Genomic DNA, 17,938 nt, shown 5'->3' on the forward strand with positions numbered 1-17,938 from the left:
GCAAGTACCTTTGAACAGCATTAACCTCAGTTACCAAATTGCTCAGCAATATTACTGTAGGCACTCCATTTATTGTCCTCTGGAGCTCTTACCTTTCAGCTCCTGCTGCTATTGCTGTATTTTTCTGATTTCACAGCCATCTGGTTTGGTTTGTTCTTTGTTCTGTAGTTCATTGATGGGAAACAGCTTTAAATCTGCCCGTTGTACTGCTGGGTAGCCTTTTAATGAAACACTTTTTGTTCAATGTTAGTATTAGTCCAAATTTATGCTAATAAATGCATTATATTGTCTGCTTTTGATCTGCCATTGACATAACATTGACTTGTTTTGTTAACTGGAAAAAAGATTTGAGTTTCCTATTCAGCCCATGAAGGGAAGGGAGAAATTACGACCTGGAAGGAGGCACTGTAGATTCTTTTTACACCACATTTTGGTGCCCAGTCCTCACCAGGCATCCAGGCATTCCAGTCCCTGCCGTGTTAAGGCTCTTCCAACAGCACTAGAGCTTTCTGAGCAAAAGATGTATGCCTTTTCTTAAATTCCACTGTCCTCCACGGCGTTGCTTTCTTTGCATAATGGTAGTAGATTATTTTTCTTTGGCAAGTAGTATTCAATGTTCAGATCTTAAATGAAAAGATTTTTTTGAAAACAGGTTTAACAGATGTTAAATTGTGGAACTCCCTGCTCTAGGATGTGGTGATGGCTGCCAACTTGGAAGGCTTTAAGAGGGGAGTGGACATGTTCATGGAGGAGAGGGGGGTATTCATGGCTACTAGTAAAAATGGTTACTAGTCATGATGCATACCTATTCTCTCCAGGATCAGAGGTGCATGTCTATTATATGAGGTGCTGTGGAACACAGGCAGGATAATGCTGCTGCAGTTGTCTTGTTTGTAGGCTTCTTAGAGGCACCTGGTTGGCCACTGTGTGAACAGCCTGCTGGACTTGATGGACCTTGCTCTGATCCAGCATGGCCTTTCTTAAGTCCTTATGTTCTTATGATGTTGTGTTATAAATGGATCTCTTCTGCCAATAGGAAAATTAAAAAGACTATCAATCTTGAAGGTTGACCAGAACCGGCTTCTTCAGTTAACAGAAGCAATAGGTGATTGTGAAAGCCTTACTGAGTTAGTTCTTACCGAAAATCAGCTTCTGGTAAGTATGGTTTTAGCTCTTCAAATGGGTGGCAGTAATTAGGTTTTTGTCCCGTACAGATTCATTTCGATAACATCTTTTATTTTACTCCCTTATGAATAATATAGTGAAGAACTAGAACCCTTCTTTGTACATGCGTAAAGGAAATGTTGAATAAGGTAAAGACTGTCTAGGAAAAATATTAGCAACATGGTAGTAGTTGAACTTTAAACTGAAATCATGCATTTTTAAATTGATGTAGGTCAAATCTAACTTGTAGCAAATTCTTCAGCAAAGATCTTCTGCATATATGACAAAGCGTGATGAGACAGAACCTGCCATAATTTTGGGTAACGCTTCTGGTGGTGGGGGAGCAGGCGGAGGAAGCTGGGTTGGCTGGCAGTTCCCATCCTCATTTCCCAGCCAGTAAAAATGTTATGTAAATATTATGCAAATTAAATGACTCATCAACATTTGATTAACTAACATATGAGAGACAGAATATATATAAAAGCACTCATGGCATATTTATAACACAGGAGCTCTCTTTTCTTTGTGTGTATTATATTCCTATGCACCATTTTAAATCACTCACTGGTTATTTAGCTGCTGCTCCATCTCAGGGGCTCAACTGGCCTTGACCAGAAATTTGACTTTTTTCCCCAGTTGCCATCCTATTATTATGGAATGGCCTTACAGGATCTGTCCATTAGATTGCTTCCTTGCCTTTTGGGAAGTGAGTGAAACCTGGCGCTGTCAAAGACCGTTCTGCTGAAAATAATTACGGGACTTCATAATAAAAATGCTAGTTGGTTGAGTGTGGGATGTTGTCTAGCAATCAGGTTGCAGGTGTGGGTACAATTATTAAGATGTGTTAAGGTTTTGTTATTGTTTAATGTTTGTGAATTGTGTGTAAGTACTTGACAGACATTCATAGTTTTTTTTATTGTTACTGCTCGGTTTTGTTGGAAGAGTGAGATTTTAAATTAATTCAAATGTGTGTTTTCAGCTTGACAATTTGCCAATGTTGTACCACAAGCTGTCGGGCAGCATACAATTCACTTGCTTCCTTACCCATTGGCATGTACTGGGAAGCTTTTCTTTCCCTGTTTCGTGAAGGGTTTTCTTATCCTTAGTGTGGAAGGAAAAAGGAAATATTAGTGGGCAATATTTCCCAAATGCTTATAAAACAAAGGAAATGTGATTGGTGCTGCTATAGGTAGAAATTTACGCCTTGGTCCCCATTCTTCATTATCTTGTCTGTACAGACATAAATGGTCAAAACACTGAAAAAAGGCTTGGAATATTATTCTTTGCAACCTGTGATGAAAAATATTTATCTGCAGAAACAAAGCATGGAAACTTGTACGACAAGCAAAAGGCATGCAATTTACATAATATATGCCAAGTACAAAAACAGAATTCCAGTTTCCTAGACATAATCTTAGTTAGAATAATGTGTCTGTTGGAAGATGGCCTCTCTCAGAAAACCACTTCATCTGTGCCTGTACTATGCTTTCTTCGCAAGACAAGCTTCTTATGTTGAAAATTTGTTGGTGTTTCTTTGAATCCCAACAGACTTTGCCGAAAACCATTGGAAGGCTAAAGAAACTGAATATATTAAATGCTGACAGAAACAAACTAGTGTCTTTACCCAAAGAGGTAAGCAGTATCCATGTCCTTGATCTCACTGTTGGGAGGGGGTGGAATGGAAGGAATGGAATTTATCTGCTAGAATGATATGTGATTGTGAGACAGATTTGACTGTACTTTCCAGCAAACCTGAAATAGCAGGACCTTTGTATATGTGAGAAACTATGAAGCCAGCCTGGCAAGCTAATAGCATGTGACTAAAATAGGAGGCATTTTGATTTGCTATCAGATGTGTTGTGGCTGGCATTTGTTTGAAGGTTTATAAAAAAATAAATAGAATTTATCCATCTTGGACTTCTCAGCTATGAAAGGGACAGCTCTTGGGTTTGTCAAATTTTTTACACTTGGAAAATCCTTTGGCATTTTATCTAACTTTTTAAGTTATGAAGACAGCTGAAAGGTAGCTGCTTTACGAAGGCAGTGTTCTGGAAAGTTAACTTCAAATAACTGCTCTGTCATAATACCCTTAACTCAGACACAATTATTGGTATTCATATCATTAGCTGTTCAGCCATTTGTAGCTGGAAACTATGGTTCACCTCAAGGCCACAAATTCTCAGGTTGTGTAGGGTGATAGTAACAAATTAATAGAGGATTGCTGCCTTCTTGGGTCCATAATGCTGTATCAACATTTTGTTTTGCTTTCACAATGAAAGTATGTTGCTGACCAAAGTGACTTATCATAGGCATTAATCTGGAGTGATGGAGGCAGGTTCTACACTGCAGGGTCTGTGCGTGCTATCTGCTCTGGTAAATAATTGAACTTCAGAGCCCTTGCAGGACCTGTGCAGTGATCGCTGTGACCCTCCATGTGGTGTGCAGAAATGTGCTGAGTATCCTTTTCTTAATAGTGTTCTTTGCATATCCCCTCAGCATGCCTACCCCTTAGCTGTGGAAAATAGTAGTATCCGATTATGCTGTCTGAGTGGTGTATGTGTGAGAAAGAGGGTGAGAGAGTCCTGTGGATTGTAGCATGATTTACATAGGCCACCAGAAATTTAGCACATTTTTTTTCCTTGCAGTGGGGCCCTTTTTATTACAACAGAGATAAACATGGTAGATAGCTGTGTTGATCCATTGGGGGAAAACGTCCAACAGATTAGCAAAGTTACTCTTCTGTCAGCCCATTCTTTATGGAGAAGCTGTTCGGGTAAAGTCAAGCTACTCAGTTCTCCTCAACTCTCTGTTTCCTTGCTGAGTGAAGCCATTGGAAAAAAATGTCGGCAGACAGGCATCTGGTGGATTTTTTGTCGCCAAAGTAGCTGTTTGATTGCTAACATTTGCTTTAAGCAAAATATGAACATGTGCTATAAATAAGAAAAGCCACACATGGTGTGAAAGGCAGAACGGCAAGAAGAAATTAATATTCTGCATTCAGAAACAAAGTGTGTTCAAGGATGGAAGTGGGGGCGTCAGCTAGTGACAGCTGTAACATTCTGCAGACTGAGTATGGGCGGCAGGAACCTTAACTGATTTTTGTCCTTGTGACCCACCACTTTCACCTAGATTATCTGCACTCTGTAGGGACTGGATGAATGCTACATTGCTGGGATCTTTTTCTTTAGCTTTGTTGCTTCCTCCTTGCATTTTGAGGGAGGAGTAGGCTTTCGGCTGTTGAACTGACCAGAGCCTCTTGCATCTACCTGGACCCAGTCATATTTATTTCCCTTTCCTGTTACCTCCTACTCTCTCCCTGCCCCTCTCCAGATAATGCTTACGATAAGTAATTGGAATGGATACTAGTCAGAACAGGTCCTGAGCGGAAGAGTAGAACTGAAACCTGAACTGCGCTTCATCTTTGAAGTCTAAAAAATGCACCAGGACCAATTAAAAGGAAGCAATTTTAGATAGGAATCCCTGTTCCATTTTGGGCAACTTTAACATTATTTTACAAAGAGAATTTTAATATAAAATCTACTTCTCAATAAATTAAACTGGAGCAATTTTATCCTCCCTCTCAACAAAGTTTTATGTAACATTGTATATAATGTTCAGAGGAGCAAAATTTACTGATATGAGGAAAAATACCTTCAATTGTAACTGGGAACAGTACAGTAACAGAAGGTTAGGCACAGAAAGAGAACAGTAGACTATGTAGAAGCAAATGTTCCTGGTCATCAGCTGTAATTCCACATTGCAAGCCTACTCATAAATCTTCTAGTTAAGAGCTGAAAGTAGTATCAGATGCGTTTATTGGTAACATTTTTGATCAGGAAGATGATTTGGGGGGGGGTGTTCTGTTCTTCCGAAGCAACAGTAAATACCAATACTAAAGATAATGTAGCAGTCACAATTCAGTTTTAAGAGAATTTATGTCTTTGGCTAATGGCCAGAGTTTGAGGTGGAGTTTGCTACAAGTGAGAGATGCCTCTTTCCATGTTTTGAATTTTCAAGACCTTGCTCCTCATTTCAGGGAGATTAGACTGTGGCCTGTGGCTTTCTCCATTAACTTCGTGTGACAGTGAAATGTATATGCTAGAATCTATAGAATACTCCAACAGTAATGGGGGTTTTCCAGAAAAAATGTGAATTGGGAAAGCTTTCCAGTTCCCTAAACAGAATATGTTCTCATTTTGCATATTTATTTGACCTTTTAGGCAAAACAAAACAAAGTATGATTAATACATTATATTCAAAAAACTCCAAAGGTTTGTGTGGAAATTATTTTATTGGACTAATTCGTCAAATTTAAAGACAATATAGCATGTACTACTTTTACATTGCTTCTGTTAAATTTAAAGACCCTGAAAACTGTTGACAAACGAACAATGCAATCCTATGCAGAATTTCTCCTGTCTGAGCGCACCGAAAAAATCTCTTCATAGGACTGCAGTGTAATTTGAACTCACCCAAAGAATTGAGCATGATATTCTGTCTGTGTGGTTGTTCACTCATTTAGGCCAACCAAATTTTAACCCTCTTCCACAGAGGTCACTGGGCAACTTTTTCACTGTCACTTCCCATAGCAGCATTTGCATTACTGGTTAGTTCCATATCAGATTGATGATTACAAAATCAATTCCACCATGTGAGAAGATACGTGTAAATAAGCATTTTAGCTTTGGATAGACAGGTCAACTCAAATCTCGCCAAATTAATTTATAACTTTGTTTTTTTATTTGGATTACTGTGCGTTTAGACCCTCCCAGTATACAAATCAGTAAAACATATATGTAAACTCTCTCACAGTTTTTAGTGAAGTGTAGCTGAAAAACATTCATTACAACTTTGAAACTGCTAAGCTTTCCTGATATTGTATCGCCAATAGCACCTATTCATTGATGTTTTTATAAAACAATATTTAGAAATGGTAAATGTCCCATGGAAAAATTACACAGGAAATTTTTTTCTGCCTTACACCTCTATAGCCCAGTACATGATAGGGTGACAGTTGGAAGTAAATATAATAAGCATTTATATAGCATTTTCAAAGTGCTTGACAGCAGCTTGCGTTTGTACTCCTTGAAACAACTCTGTAATTTACATCACTGCGACGGTTGGGTCCCACAATGCAGTGTGAGAGGTTTGCCTAAAACCACCTAGTTCATGGGCAGAGATGAGTTTTAAGCTAGAGATTTCCCAATCTGTGGTTTGTCTTGTCCATTATGCCTTACAAAGTCAGTCTGAATGCAGAAGTAATATAACCGCTTGTTCAGCCAAATACTTGCTGTGTTGGGAGAAGACAGGGAAGTTTCTGGGGTTTGTCTTCCTTGGGGTAAGTTTCAAATAACTTGCATTCTCGTTCCCAAACTGCATGAGAGAGCACAGTGTTTTGTACTGTCTGGCCTGGCAAAAAAGCTTGGGATTTTAGCTGCCCTTTCTCTCTCCTTCCTTGCTCATCTTGACCCTGTAATTAAGTACAAGTGCTGCTGTAATTGCCCTCCCCCCCAAAAAAAAAACCTTGGAGTGGTTTTGCCACATCTCTGGAGCGAAGAAGCAAACAACAGTGCATTGCAGAACAGGAAGGCTGCAGTACAGGCCTTCATGCAGGTACCTTAGCTTACCTTCTGTTCCTGCCCTGGAGTACTGCGTAACCCTGCTTGTCACCAGCATTCTTTCTGTACATTAGCAATGCAGGAGCTAAACTGAATGCTAGTTTGAACTGCTGGGGAGCTGGAACATTTGGTTCACTATGTGGACTTCAGATATTGGCCAGTCCCCTCCCCCCTTTTAAGTTCATTGTGTCATAAATGGTTGGCACAAAGCTTGAGATCCCATCTGCTGGTGAAAAGTGTACACTGTGTTAGGTGTTACATAAACCAGCTATTCAGGCCGCATTGCAGCTAATCATAGTAATCAGTGCTACCTACAGAAATATGACAAAGTGTAATAATGAGAACCTCTACTGTAAAGTGTTAGGTACCCTGGCAGAATTCTGACAGGTGAGTTCAAAGGAAGTGGGTTTCGGTTGCTTTAATAGCAAAGAAGTTTGACATACAGGAATTAGTGGGTGGATTTTAGCAGGCACTGTGTAGTCAGTTTCCTTCAATCCAACCTATTTTGAACCTTGGCAGAAACTAAGAGCATTCATGCTGTTGAACTTTTGGCATGGGACCAAATAGGAAATTTCTAATGATATGAAATACCCAGGGATATGAAAGCTTTAGCATTAGATCTCTGATTCTATTTTATTGCTTTATTGTTGCAAGTTCAGAGTGATAACATCTACGAGTTCTTAGATTGCTACCTGTTTCTTTGGTCCATCTTTCACCAATGAGTATTTTATCAAAGGGGAAAAATATGTTTTTCCATTCAGGGTTTGGCAGTAAACCTGCATTCTGGCTTTACAGGTGAAAATGATGGTCTTATTTCTCGGTAGGCAAAAGCTGGTAGGAAAAGTGGCAGGAAGAAGTAACATGCTACAATTGAGAACCCTTGAACAAAACCCCTTCTCCCAAATTAGGGGCAATAGAAACACAATGAGGGATACTAACTGATCAGACTTCCAGTTGAGTAAGCCTTGGTAAGCCTTGGTATCCAATGAACTGTGTTGCTTAATATATTGTGCTTACATATTCAAATGAAACAATAGATTTCAATTTAAAAAAAAGACTAATATCTGTCTGTTACAGACAAAAAGTGAGATATAGTATTTCACCAAACACTGCATATGAGTGGTTGCTTGTAAGGTTCCCAAGGCGACTGGAACAGTGGTTGATCTTCTGCTGTTGGGAGAGTATTCCTGGTGTAAAGAACCTCTCCTGTTAGCAAAAGTTGCTTCTGGAGAAAATCTCTACTGTATCAGAACAGAGTAACCATAAATACTGTTAAAAAACCAGCAGTGTAAAACAGCTTGGATTGAATCAATGTGCAGAGAACCATTACACGAGCCATCACCGTTAAGGCACATTAAGAGCCTGGAAAAGTAAAAATGTCTTCACATGGCATCTCAAACTCAGGTAGGCAACAGTAAATGAATACTGGGTTTATTCTTTTACTGGTCTTTAACCGTAATAAATCATTCATTCAAATTGGGTGGAATTCTATATTCAGGATGCCACAATGGAAAAGGCCCTATTTTGAGTAGCCACCCACATCACTTTGAAAATGGGTGAGCCAAAAGCAGAGTCAATTATAATAGTCTAAACTCCTGGACAGTCATACCTGTAGGGCCGTCCTGAAGATACTCTGGTCTCAGTCTATTGAGATCTTTGAGGCTAAAAGCCAGCAAGATGAATTGTACCTATAAAAAATTTTCAGATGTGCAACCTGAACACATATATAAAAACAATGACTTCTTAAATGGAATGGGTCTACTGTTGGGAGACTGTATGCAACAAGTTTTGCTGTTCCTATTAATGAAATCACCGTTCACCACCAGCGTAGTGTAATGGTCAGTGTGTTAGACTAGGATCTGGGAGATTCAGGTTTGAATCCCAACTCTGCCATGGAAGCTCGCTGGATGACCTTTGGCCCAATCACCCACTCTCAGCCCAGTGTACCTCACAGGGTTGTTGTGAAAATAAAATGTAGACGGGGAGAATGCTGTAAGCCCCTTTGCGTCACCATTGGAGAGAAAAGTGGAGTATATATGAAATAAATAAAATACATCGAACATTTAGTACATTTATATTCTGCTTCTTTAGAGACCCACTTGAGGAATTGGCTATTATGGCTAGTGGAACATTGTCAAAAATGTGAATAGAGTGACTTTGACATGGTGAAAAACAAAGGAAGTATGGCACACAAGTTGCAGGATTTTTAATACACACTATTTGTATTTGTTGTTGCTTTTTCTGTCCTGTCATTAGTCCCTGAGCTCTGTTTTTGCAGTTTTTTACAAGCATGGAATAGATCTTAAATCCTGGAGGCAAAACTATTGTTTTTAATAATTGTTCTCTGTTAATTGTTTTATGGAGGCACATGTATTTGCAGTCTTTCTTTACCGCCATTGTCTGTGGCTGTTTCCTCTGTACAAAAGTAAAATGTTCTGAAGGGATTTTTTTTTATCAACCACTATTTTAATTTTAATTGTGGTATAACTTAACATGCAAAACTGTTTTGTCTTTTCCCCTCTGAGCTTTGAGAGTTTTTTGGGTTCACACTTTAAAAAATAAAATTAAAAAAACTTTAGTGCATCTTACTTCCAGGCATGATTTTTAGTGTAACATAATTATCTGCAATTTATCCCTGAGAATATCTGTAAGTAATGTTCAGAACTGAAGTGTATAGTTCTTAATCTAGACCACAATCCTGTCAGAACTGTTAATAAGTTATAAACCGTCAGCTTTCCACATTAACCTTATAAATTAGGCAGAGCATCATAGGTCTGTATCATTCAACATGAGTCACCATTGTTTTACTGCTGACCACCAGAACTGGTGTACTCGCAGTGTGCCATAAGGATCTAGCCCTTAAGAATGTGGTACATTCATGGGCAATTTAGAAAAGGCAATAAAATGCAAATCTGGCATGGGGAATACATAGACAACTTTCTTGTAAGAAAGTTTTTTTAAAAGAAAAGAAATATAAAGGCATGTCCTAATTATCTGTTTGTGTTCTTGCAAAAAGCACATAGTAAGATGGCAAACGGTAGCTTACCACATGGGTAGTACTTTGTAATTTACTGCGGGAACTCAGAAATAGGGGCAATGGGTTGTTTTTATTATCTGGCCTCATAGTGAGGTCCACTTCTTACCATGGACTTACTACCCCACAGTTGGACACACCACTGCAACCAATACAAACTCTCTCTATATTAGGCTCCAGAGGTGACTAGCTTCATATGTGGTGAGTGTACAGGAGGTCATCATGTGCTAAACAGAGGCCAGTTTACCAGTCACTGTCCAGTATAAAATTTCTGAAGCCCTTCTCTGTGCTAATCTTCAGCTGAGTAAATTGAATGGACGCACTGAGTTTGCAAGTCGAAAAATATCTGTTTCGTCATGGGTATTTTTTGTGTGTGCGTGGTACTGTCCGGTCCATATAAATAGTGAATGTTGAAATCAAACAACTGTCTCTTCTGTTTTTCTTAATTGTTAGCTGCTTGGAAAATTGAGTCAGGTAAACTCTTGTAAACTCTTGTAAGTATTGTTCCAGTCCACAGTTGCACCAGTCTCTTTCATCCAACTGCTTTCAATGCATGATTCAAACTGGCTGGCTCCACCGCTGCACTTCCATTGTCCCTTCCCCCTGAAGTCTGGGAGTTTCCAGCTTTAAATGGGTGGGATGCTCTCAAGAAGGCTGCATGGCCAAAACTCATTCCGCTTATGTCCCCAAGACAGAATTGTTCAAAGCAAATACTGCTTGTATACAACAGGGCATCGTTTGCCAGCTCATCTAACATTCACTAACCAGACTAATTGTTCTCAGTTTTTTTTTCATTTTAGAGAGTCACCAATTAAACAGACAATGGATACTTTTGTTATAGCACCTCACATCCTGTGACATTGTCAGAGCACTTACAGAAATTTTAGTGCACGGTTGCTTGCCACTGGGAAGGGCTGGTACCTTAAAATATAATATGTAATCATCTTGATCATTCTTTCAGTACTAATCAGTCCCTTGCATGAATATAAGAAGGAAAGCATTTGCTATAGAAGTAAATAAGAGCTGGAATATTTGTTGGCAAAAGTTGCAAATATGAAAATGTGGTGAAAGAGATACTATTTGGGGTGAAAAGAATTTCTTTTTATAAAGTAAAAATATATATATGAAAACTAGTTTCAACCAAAATTGAATTGGCTCCTGTAGCTAGCATTTAATGAACCATTTGAAGCTGTAATTGTAGAGCCTGAACCTCGGCTTGGCGTGGCTTTCATGTGGCTTATTGATTAAAGGATTGTGTACTCCTTGAAATAATGTGTTCCCCTTTCCAACTGGTGATTGGCATTGGTGATAACTACAGTGGAAATGTTGGTTTGAGTTTTGGGGGATAGGAATTTAATGATGGAAGTGTTATGTGTGTGATACACATACCGGTACATATCTTGTGAAGGCTGGACTTATTGAAGTCCTTTATCAAATAATGCTAACCATCTGGAATTGTCTTCAAAGGCATAGAATCTGATTAGTTAGGGATGTGCACGTCAAGAATTTTTGGATTAATTGTGGATCCAGATTTTGGATAGAGCTTGCTTTTTGTTACCCTGAATTTTCAGGATCCTCCTTGCTGTTCTGGGATTTTTTTCAGGTATTTTTGAGGGGGGGGGTTTTCCTGAAAATTCGGGATTGTTTTAGCAATTGTCTCCCATCCCCCCATCCCCCAGAGGCAGCAGGAGCAAAGAGGGAAGTCGAGAGAAGAAGCTGGTCTTGCTGAACAGTCAGAGTCTTCTGTCCCTTCAAATTTTAAAGAGCCTTTATTTCCTATGAAACTGGCCTCCGATTTTGGCTTTATCTCTTCCCCCTTGGCTCCTGGTGTCTGAAACACTCCCAGAATTCCAGGAAAGAAATATTCATTACTCCTGGAATTCATGAGTGGTTGGGGTCTTTTTGGATATCCCCAAGCTGACCTGAAACAGCTAACTTCTGGTTTATTTTCAACTCGGAAATATCTGAGTGCACACCCTTAGTGTTAAGTTCAATATGCCCTGTTTAACATAGCTAAAACATTAAGTGAATGTCTACAATAGAAACTGATATAAGGGAGAAAAGATGAAGCAGGATACTCAGTATATTAACTTAAAAATATGTATGCCTCAATATTGTATGTGTTTACTCAGAATAAAGGTTTAATTTCAGTAGAACCTAGCATCTAACAGTGCAATCCTAAGGGTGGGGGGCAAAAGGGCTTGTCTCCAGCACTGGCATAAATGCCACTTGTGCCATCAAAATGGGCACTTACACTGGTGCCGGGGAGCGGTACGGAAGCACAATGCATGGGCACTGGTTCAGCCATGGCAGCAGCGCACCTTTGGCGTAGGAGCTCGCGCTGGTGTCAAAGGGGGCATTCCCAGGGGCAGGAGTGACATTAGTCGGCTCCCTGGGTCCTTTCACCCTGGGAACACCTGCTTTTGCTGGCGTGAACTTATGCCAGCAAAAATGGTGGCGCAGCCAATGGAACTGCATACAGCAATTTCACAGTCATTGTGGGTGCTTTCCTGTTTGACTTGGTGGCCATGGCACAGCAAGCCACTCAGGAGGTGGCACGGCTGCACCATCCCCGGCTGGGGTGCAACTACCCCCCCCCTTAGGATTGCACTGTAAGTGCTTAGGGTCATTGTGTTAGGGATTGCCTTCTTTACAATTTATAGTGCAGGTATATATCTTTCCTTGACTTGTTGATTTAAATGAAGCTCATGTAATCAGCAGTATTTTTTGAGTAAATAAATGGCAATGGTCTTTATATATGTATGTCACGGTTGGATCTGAAGGGCTGACTTCCCACCAGTGAAACCAAGCTTTCCTGCTTCCCCTCTCCTACTGGCATTTACTAAACGTCCCAAAATGTATCTTCTGGGGGTCAAGGGACCCTTGGGAGCCATGTGGGAGTCCCAAAGTCAGGACCTGCAGTGGAAGATGGGAATTGGTCAGCGGGATGGTAAAAGGTCTTTGCATTCAACCCACTGTATGCATGTATATATAATTAAGGTATTGTTTGTAAGGGCAGTGTAAGCAGTAGTCTCAGTACTTACCATGTAGGGAACTTTCAGGTGTTTGACTAGTACAATTAGTTGCTAGTTAGTTACCTGCAGTGCATGTATATTGAACTAACGAGGCAAGTGCTTTTAACTGACACGGAATCTGAAGTGGGTAGGTTTGTTCATTCAGTTTCAAAGCTGCACCCGCTTTACATGAAGGCATTCCTGAGCACTTCATTAACCATAATGTGTGGGAAGAAGAAATGAGTTTGGGTAGCCTAATTAAAGGAAGTAGTGGCACTGTCGGACCAACCATTGAGAAATATAATGTAATTTTTCTTTGTGCTAAACTGACAAGTTCTGATTCTCTATACTAACCAAACAAGGAAATATTTTAAAAAACCATCTTAAATAAGATGCATGTTATACAGGAACAGCTGAAAAGACATTAGAACTGGAATCACAAGCCTGCCCCTTAGTGGAAACAATTACTGACTGCGAAAGTAAATGTATTCTAGCTTCTTCTCGGGTGACTTTGTATTAATGGTATTCATACCCTTTACATGCATGCCTCATTAAAACTATGCTGGTGCAGCAATAAGTCTCCTTCCTCTTCATAAAACAGATTGGTGGGTGTTGCAGTCTAAATGTGTTTTCAGTACGGGACAACCGGTTATCTAGGATTCCTTCTGAGATATCACAAGCCACAGAACTTCATGTCCTGGATGTAGCTGGAAACAGGTAAGATCTCATTTCTACCAACCCTCCCCCAAAGAAAAACACTGATCTGATCCAATGTGATTACAGTAGTTAAATTTTTTAGAAGGGATATATCTGGCAATTTAATTTTAAGTAAGATTCATCTAATGCACTTGGGTACAGATCTATACAGTGGTTTCAGATCTCTAACGATTCGGTTTAGAACATGGATTCCTACCCAGGAATTTTAAAGCCAAAACCTCTTAGCATTCTTGAAGGAGAAAAAGAAACACTGAAAGGGTTACCTGCAGTCCAGCAAATTCCCCTTTTCTCCCTTAGAAAAAGCTCTGAAAGAAATGCAGAGCTTAGCTTTGCCATTTTAAAGGCAGAATTTAGCTGTGTCCCCTGTCCAGATTGTTCGGCTGTGGGCTGAACATTTATGTGGATGCTCGACTTTACCATTTACCCTTTGAGCTCGAGCAAAGGGGAAAGCCATGGAAACCACGTTCATCCAATCGTACCTCAAGCTTGGACTTAGCGTGTAGTTTGGAAGCACCCCCAAAATTGTTGCAGTTGGGAAGAGAATGTAGGGCAAAACCTGTACGTGAAAGGCACCATTATACTCCCCAATTGCTGCATTAACATAAGAGCAGTGACGTGATCCAAGTCTTCATCTCATTGAGAGAGCATATAATACCAGTAATCTGGCTTGCATTGTTTTTCCTCTCCCCCTATAATTTGCAAGAATGCCAAAAGCCTCCATAAGATGCATCCCCCCCCGAAATCCAGTTTTTGCGTTTTTCATGGTTTATTCTGTTTTTATTGCATTTTGTAACTTCATATTGTACTCTTGCTACAGTGTTCGTTGTATGTCTTATTTTATCACTGTTACACTGGTAAATTTTGTAATCCTCCTTGAGTCTCAATAAAGTAAGTAAAGTAAGTAAATAAATACGCACCTGAGGAAGACCTGAACTTTTCATCCTAAGAGATGTGATTTCTGCCCTAAACGCAGCACCTGTATAAGCTCCACTGTGTAACCTGCCCCAGTGTGTGTCTCTTTTGCATGTTCCTGTGCATCATAAGCTAGTGTAGTCAGGATGAGCTGTCCTTTAAAGAAACTGTGCAGCCTGCATAGGATTACCCTGTAAGTTCTACGCTGAATGCTATATATAAACCATTGGAGAGAACAGTCCCAAACCTGTACATCTTCAGACAAAGGCCAGTGGGGGTGGGGAGAGACTACAGCAAAAAGAAAAGAGAATATGACTTATGCTTGTTTTGTTCTCCATAGCAATGTAATGAATTTTTTTTAATTCCTTTCCTTTGTTTTTTAGGTTGCAGCATCTTCCCATGTCGCTAACTAGCTTGAAGCTGAAGGCCTTGTGGCTGTCAGATAACCAATCCCAGCCTTTGCTTACATTCCAGACAGACACAGACCCTGAAATGGGAGAAAAGATCTTAACATGTGTTTTACTTCCTCAACTGCCTTCTGAGCCTGGTAAATATAGTTTGGAGATCAGATCCACATCAAGACACGGTTAAAAAACACCTCCCCCAACCAAAGGAACTGGCCACATTTGCTTGGAGCTGTACAACATATTTCAGTCTTGCCAACTGCTAATAGAGTTTTAGAAATTAGATTTTTAGGAATTATTTATAAATATATACAGAATGCAGATCTCTTTGAGTAATGCATGTCCAATATACATAAACACATTTCTAATATTTATTCAGCAAGATACATGGGCTGTAAACAAAGAGTATCTTGATCCATGATTCAGTGAAACAAGCAGAGTATAAATATTCAACCTGTTAACTATTAGCCATGCGTTCTACTTGACTTGCCATATTAAATGCAGAAAAAATATATTAACATGTCATAAAGATGTCTCATAGCTATTCCTGCTATTTTAATAAATAATAATGACTTATAATATTGCTTTTAAAATCCCTCAGGATATAAATACCATGAAGAGAATTGCTCAGGGTAACTCAAATAAAATATAATTAGCAGTTTCTCCCATACCCTTATCATCCTAGAACATAATCCAACATTGCATAAAGCTATTTGAACTATCGAGTCTCTGAATGTTTTTTGATACAATAATTTAATAAGAAATATACTTTCCCAAACAGAATTTAACCAGTCTTTTGGAGCTGGACAGTCTGTTTTTTCCCAATTAGCAGCAAGGATTATTTTAGCAACTGGAAGAAGGGTTAACACAAGTTCTCAATCTGACAGAGTGACATAATATATCTTTAACATAACTCAGTAATATAACCTTTGGATCATTAAGTAATCTGATAACATATTTATAAAGTGAATTCCAAAATTCCCCAAATCATGTGTCCTTGTGCAGCACCAAAATGTATGACGAGAATCAGCACCAGATGATACATATCTCCAACAATAATCTTGTGCATTTACATGCATAATAGCCAGCCTACGTGGGGTAAAATGCCACTGAAACAGAGCACTTTAGAAAATTGTCTTTTAACCTTGTGGATATGTCGATACAAAGCAATATTCAGTAACTATTTCCATTCTTCTGGTCTAATATTTATCTGTATATAATTATTCCATTTATTATTATAGATGAAAGATACTTCTGTATTTTCAAGCAAAAAACCAGATATTTTCAGTAGATCCTCTGGATGTAATCTCTGTACTGATTAACCTCTTGAACACAGTTTTAGATCTTAAGCAACTGTATTTTCCCCCTAGAATATTAAGCAGGTGTCTAATTTGAAAAAAATTAAATGGGGAGGGGGTCTATTACCCAATTTAAACCTGCTCATTACTAACTAGAGTAAAGGGAGGGTAAATTATTAAAGGTGTCCAGATATATTCCATCATACCTTAACCTTGAACCGGGATTTATTGCTATTGCTCATTATAAAAAACAGATGTCAATGGAGAGAGTGTAGAGCTCAATAATTTTTTTTACCTTATATCATTCAAGAAGTACTGCTATTAAAATAGGATTATACCAGACGCAAATTCCTTTTCTGAAACCAAATCTTTCAGCCGATAATTATCTGGAGAAATGATTCTAAAATGGATATTTCTGTGTCTATTAAAATGCATTCCTTGAGATCAGATAATCTAATAGCTCTATAATATAATTTCAAAATTGGTAGACCAAAGTCTCGTTTACTAGAGTGCATGAGCACTTTGGAAGAAATTCTACGAGGTTTATCTAACCAGGCAAAATCTCTTATTAACTTTTCCCAGAGTGAAAAAATATCGAGTTAGTTTCAGTGGTATATTAATGAATAGGGAAAGGATTTTGGAAAGAATATTGATTTTGACACTTACAATCCTACCCATCCAGGATAAAGGAAACGTTCTCCAAAAGCTTAGTTCCTGTTTGATTTTAAGAAAATGTTTATGATGATTAAACTTCCCTAAATATATTTTGTTGAATCTAGACCTCAGGATATTTTACAGGTTGATTCTTTCATGGAATGAGAGATGCTACTTTTATGAGCATCAGACATATTAACATCTAACCATTTTGATTTATTGAAATTAACTTTATATCCTGAATGCTTATAATGGATAGAGATTAAATCCCTCACTTTGATAAGATTCCATTGGCCTAGTTGAATTAAGAGCGGTATTATCTGCATGTAAACGTAAATAAGACACACCCCATTCCTGAGGATTGGGCTGAAAGTGGAGTGGAGGCGGTGTGACCCCGCTGCCTCCACTCCAGTTATGCTTGCAACGGGGGCAGTTCTGTCAGCGCCTGGGCGCTGCGGAGCAACATGGTGCTTCTCCAGCTCCGCAGCCTCTCCAGGACCTAAATCCTGGAAGAGAAATGTGGCGGCATCATGGGGGGGGGTCGTTCCCAGGGGTGGAGCTGACTGGAGTCAGCTTCCTAAGCCCCTCCAGCCCAGGAATGCCCCATTTTTGCTTTTTCATTTTTTAAGGGGTTTTTAAAGCCTTGCAGCGGCTGGGAAACCTCTTTGGAGACTCTGCGGCAGCGCCTTGGCCATGCCATTCCCGACCGCTGCAAGGCTCAGGAATGAGCTGTTATTTTCCAACGGATATTCTACATATTTTTGATTATTTAAAATTACTATTGCCAGAGGCTCTTTTGTTAGAACAAAGACAAATGGTGAGAATGGACATCCATGTTGCATTCCTGTATAAAGAAAGAGAATGTTCTTATAGAAAGAGAGCGAATGTATCTGAAATGTCTCCATTAATGAGTACTCTAGCAAATGAATGCTTGTTTATAAGTGAATTAGAACATTAGAATTCTTATAGCCTTTATTAGGGCCTGTATCTACTAAAAAGGCAGTAATTTGTCCTTTAACCATATAGTTATCAGCAATTTCAAAAAACAATTGTCCAAAATTGATAATACTTAATTTAATAGCCCAGTGAAGATTCTATTAACTTAATTAACTTGGTGCTAAAT

General features: G+C 39.1%; 1 protein-coding gene across 2 annotated transcripts in view; it reads left to right on the forward strand.

Moving 5' to 3' along the window:
* LRRC1 (leucine rich repeat containing 1) overlaps window positions 1-17,938 on the forward strand; it is an 81,788-nt gene that overhangs the window by 56,230 nt on the left and 7,620 nt on the right. For both annotated transcript variants that reach the window (XM_056856456.1, XM_056856457.1), the window contains exons 9-12: window positions 1,037-1,155; window positions 2,713-2,796; window positions 13,432-13,547; window positions 14,843-15,006. In XM_056856456.1, the coding sequence (XP_056712434.1) occupies window positions 1,037-1,155; window positions 2,713-2,796; window positions 13,432-13,547; window positions 14,843-15,006 (483 nt within the window). The remainder of the gene's footprint in view (window positions 1-1,036; window positions 1,156-2,712; window positions 2,797-13,431; window positions 13,548-14,842; window positions 15,007-17,938) is intronic.

Source organism: Euleptes europaea, chromosome 10 (assembly GCF_029931775.1).
Source record: "Euleptes europaea isolate rEulEur1 chromosome 10, rEulEur1.hap1, whole genome shotgun sequence".
Lineage (NCBI taxonomy): Eukaryota > Metazoa > Chordata > Lepidosauria > Squamata > Sphaerodactylidae > Euleptes > Euleptes europaea.